The 5,140-nt window shown below is 35.0% G+C and overlaps 1 protein-coding gene across 1 annotated transcript in view; it reads right to left on the reverse strand.

The window, feature by feature from the left end:
* Positions 1-518: 518 nt before the first annotated feature.
* Positions 519-5,140, reverse strand: part of LOC110107693 (polygalacturonate 4-alpha-galacturonosyltransferase) — a 22,138-nt gene continuing 17,516 nt past the window's right edge. The window contains exon 7 of the mRNA XM_020838029.2: positions 519-919. Within this exon, the coding sequence (XP_020693688.1) occupies positions 644-919 (276 nt within the window). The 3' untranslated portion in view covers positions 519-643. The remainder of the gene's footprint in view (positions 920-5,140) is intronic.

Below are 5,140 nucleotides of genomic sequence, written 5' to 3' on the forward strand. Positions count from 1 at the left end.
TTTTATTTATTTCTTCAAATCAACAAGGAGAGATATACATTACATATGGGACTCTCTAATTTAAATTTTTATTTTAAATATACAAATATTAAAAAAAAGATATGATTTTAATTTATTTAACATGTATGCATGTTATGCAAAATTGCAAAATCCGAACCAGATATATAGAACCGAAAAAGAGAGAGATTCGAGATTCAAGGTTCAATTATTTGACCGAACATCAATAAAAAACAATGTCATCAAACACAAGAAACTTGAAGAGAACATACTAATATTTCAATAACATCATCACAATCAGCATTATATTTTTACAAAATAATTAAATGAAATAACAATTTCTCATTTTTTTTTATAATTATTAGGATGAACATGTAATTCACCAATTACATGTATACCTCAGTTGTAAGTGATTCTTATGTTCTACATGCTAAAGTGCATCAAACAAAGCAGATGTCAATGTGAAGATGAAAGATCTACATGGAAGGGAGAAGTAGGATGATAAGAAAAAAGATAAAAACCTAGCAAAAATTAGCAAAGAATGGAGATGTAAAAAAGGTGGCACAGCGTAAAAAATTCTCTTGTGAGGCAAATGAAGAGGAAGAAAGTGAGAGTAGGGAGGAATCATGCCTTTGTTCAGCTTCAATTATGTTCTCAACTTGCAGTTTCGAATGTAAGAGTGATCATAGTTGATATATCTGGTCCAGTAAGGTCTGTATTTGGTCATTGCCAGCTCCAACCAAGGCTTCATGTTACCATTATAATGTATGACAGCAGCATTTTCTATCTCAGAACGATCAATGCTGGGATTGTAACCTAAACCAAGAACATGCCAAGATTTGTTCAGTGGATGTGTAAGCTTATAGAATGTCAACAAGCCGGGTGGCAGTGTTCCAAGTTTCCAAAGGGCTCTATCCTCGTTCTGTAAGAACATGAAAGCTAGTTAACATCATAACATGTATTATGCATCCAGTTTTATGCCATCAATTGAAAAAATTCATCATTGACATACATCAATACAGTTATAAGGCGAAGAAAATTTTAATAATGTCAATGAAAAGCCAATTTATTTCATGATGTTTTATATAAATTATGCAAATGTATTTAACATCTTATACAGAAATCAGCAGAAACACAGAGTCAGTTGTCATGAAGCTAACCACAGTTATAAGGCCAATGATCATGATGAAGATGATATTAGGGGTGTAAGTGAGCCGAGCCGGCTCGAACTCGACTCGTTTACGAGCTCGCGAGCCGAGCTCAAGCTCATCGAGCTTCGAGCTCGAGCTCGTATGATAAACAAGTTCGAGTTCGAGCTCAACCCGACTCGACTCGACTCGAAAGCTTATCAAGCTACTTATTATTTATAATATTATTTTTTTATAATATTTGACAGCTTATTTTTTTTATAATATCAAACGAGCTTGAGCTTTCGAGTCGAGCTCGAGCTTAATATTTTCTAAACGAGTCGATCTCGAGCCCACTAATCGAGCTCGAGCTCGAGCTCATTAAGGATTAAAAGAGCCAGGCTTGATAAGGCAAATACTCGACTCGACTCGTTTACACCCCCTAGATGATATTGCATCAGGCTTGTTGTGCGATGGAAAGGTCCCCCTCAAACTTGAGGGAAAATTCTATAAGATGGTGGTGAGACCTGCAATGCTTTATGGTGTCGAATGTTAGCCATTAAAAGAGAAGCATAATACTATGTTAAGTGTTGCAAAGATGAGGATGCTTAGGTGGATGAGTGGCTTTACCCTTAGAGATGGGATACGAAATGAGCATATACGCGAAAAGGTTGGAGTAGCTCTAGTGGAAGATAATAATAGAGAGAGTCGCCTTAGATGGTTTGGTCACATGAGGCCTTTCGATGACCCGGTTAGGAAAGTTGAGGTATTATATTTGACTTATGTTAAGAAAGGTAGAGGTAGACCTAAAAAGACTTGGTTAGAAAATATTAGAAATGATCTTTCTTTATTAGATTTAAATGATAATTTGACTTTTAACATGACGCAATGGCAAAAAAGGATTCATGTAGCCAACCCCACGTAGTGGGACAAAGGCTTGATGTTGTTATTGTTGTTTGTGTTGTTGTTGTTTAATAGTAAAAAATGGAATGAACATTCAGTCAAATCCACTGGTTATTACAAGTACAAATCTTCCCCCTAACAGCACCCTGAAACAAATCAACTCAGTAATTCAATTAGTAGTCATTGCTAAATAACCGTCAAATTAAATTCTTGAGATTATTTGACTTGGGATTTCTTAATGGCACGATATAACAAAAGGCTGATTTTTTGTTGCTCTGCCTCGGCAAACAAAAAGACACTTCCAACATCAGTATAAAATCTAATCATGATCATGTACAGGTCTTGAAAATTTTTTATCACTGAATTTTATTTAATTGTTGTTTAAAAAAATAAGAAATTGCACATAAATAGATTGGGAAACAGCAGTCTAGAAAAAAAAAAGCTAAAAATCAGTCTTAAAATTTGAAATCCATAATTACTATACAACAAAAATTGAATGTTGATGTTTCATGGATTATTGAATTATTGTATATGAAATGCTATTATCACCATGGATAGCTAGAATGTCAGGGTTGGCAACCTATTGACCACAGATTGTTTGATTATTGCGATGAAAAACTGCCATCCAGGAATTGTTGTATTATTATAGATAAAAAATTCTTGGTCATGAATTAAGAGTTATTAATACACTTACCCTCAAGTTGGGTTTGCATATGTTGATCATCCCCAACTTGTTAATTTGGTTATCAAATCTAATTTTCAGTAAAGATCAATTAGTAAGGATATTTTTAGTTAGAGAGTTCATTATAATATAATTTAGTCCAATTCTTATGTTTTAGATGAAATATTAGTCTATCTCAATGTGTTTGTTATGTCATGGCGGACAAGATGTTGGTGAAATATTTGTAACAGTTTGGTTGTCACAGTACAGTATTAGAGATTTTGTCTACTTAATAGATTTGCTCTTCTAATAATATTTTTAATCACATCCACTCACAAATATCAAATTCCACTATCACATATTTATCTTCAACACTGCTTGAAAGAACATATCGTTTCTTCTCTATGTTACAAAGATTGCTCACACATAAATAGAATAGCCAGCGGTGGATCTTCGATCCTATGCATCTTCAACCCAATAATCATATATGAAACTTTTAATTTCCTTGATAGATGACTTTTTGTATGGCAAATATTTTTTTTATCTTATCTTGAAGTACCATAGAATGGGTTAACTTTCATGTGATATTTAGTAGAATTGTTTATATATTTACTTACAACACTGGCAGGGAACCTAATATCAAGACAGGTGAGAGATAGGTAGGTGAGTTTCAAACAAGATGCTTATAACTCTCTTCATCCACTTGAGCATCCTCATCTTTACAACACTAATCTTAATTTTATGCTTCTCTTTTAATGGCCAACATTATGCATCATAAGACTTTGCAGATCTCACCACTATCTTATAAAATTTTCCCTTAAGTTTGAGGGATACTTTCCTATCACACGACAGGCTCGATGCATTCCTCTACTTCAACCATCCAACTTGAATTATACTAATAATATCCCCAACTATTTCTCTATCGCTTTGAGCAATAGACTCGAGATATCTAAAATTTGCACTCTTTTTACTGACTTGATCACCAAATGTGATGCATGAAAATTTCAATTTTTTTTGTTTTAGTTTGTAATTTGAATGCTATAGTTTTTTTTTATGCTACCCTATGATGGAAGACATCCAATGATCATGAGTAGGTTGTGCTTATGCTTGGCAAACTTTGGGTGTGCTAGCTATTTTGGTTCCTTGGTTCTTGGGCTGCTGGTTGCTTCTCGGTTTGGGCTTAACTGCTCGGGTTTTGCTGTGTTTTTGGGGGCTACTATGTTCCAGCTCATTAATGTTTGAGCTGCTGTTTTTTCAGCTCATTACTATGGGAAGTTCTCCTACTTTTTAGCTCATTATGTGGAGTGGATTCTTGCCCTTTCCCCTTCTCTGTGGCCCTTCGTTTTTCCCCGCCTAGCTCCTCTTCCCATGGCTGGTTCTTCTCCCTTGTGGCCGCCTGTTCCAGTTCCCCAAGCTGTCTGTTCCGGTTCCCCTAGCCGCCCGTTCCTGTCCTCCTTTTGGCTCTTCGGTTGCTGCTTCTGGACCGCTTGCTGGCCTTCCATTTCCCTTGTTCTGATTGGATCGATTGGAGGTGGTTTTTGGCTGTTTGGCTGCCCCTATTCTCCTATAACTATGAAGTGTTTTGCTGCATGAAAGGTTGTTGATTATTAAGCTAAGTTCTCTAAAAAAAACTTGAGGGTTTCTTCTTTGGAAGGCTTGCAAGCTTGTCTAATCTTCTCTTCCTCTCTACAATTTTGTCTTGGGCTTCTTATCTCCTTCTTCTCTCCGCAAGTTCCACTCCACTTGTATCTTTCTTCTTGAGCTATTGGAGGAGTTTGTTGGCTGATTTGGTAGCATTTGCCAGAGGAGTTTTGGTGGACGTTGGCCCTTGTAGCTGTGGTGGACCATTGGTTTGCATGCCCTTTAACACATCTTTTATATTACATACTATTTCGTTGCATGTGAGAAAACCGCTAGTCGGTTGTTCTGAGGGTAGTTGTTTTTATTTTTAATTTTGTTTTCGTTTGTTTGGCTTCCATTTGTTTTGAAATTTGTTTGGATGTTGATATTCTAAGTTTTGAATCGAGTTATGTTTTACTAGTACTAGTGTTCTCCTCTCTTGGCTTTTTCTATATAGTTGTCTGCATATAAATGCCACAATCACACCACTAGATCTATTAATACTAAAGTTATATTCCATGTATTTGATTTTTGATCTACTCAAATAAAAACCTTTAGACTCTAAAGTTGACCTTTATAATTAAATTTTCCTACAACTACCTCTCTAGTCTTAACAATAAGAAGAATATCATTAGCAAAATCATACACCAAGGTATCTCCTCTTGCAAATGTCAATTAAGAACATTCATGAATAAAGCAAAATGATATGGCCTTAAAGTTCATCTTCGATATAATCCAATTAAAATACGAAAATACTTGGTCAAATCACCTTGGATTTGAATACAAGCAACAACTTATATATATGTATATATATATATATATATGTATATAT

Source organism: Dendrobium catenatum, unplaced genomic scaffold (assembly GCF_001605985.2).
Source record: "Dendrobium catenatum unplaced genomic scaffold, ASM160598v2 fragScaff_scaffold_1022, whole genome shotgun sequence".
Classification (NCBI taxonomy): Eukaryota; Viridiplantae; Streptophyta; class Magnoliopsida; order Asparagales; family Orchidaceae; genus Dendrobium; species Dendrobium catenatum.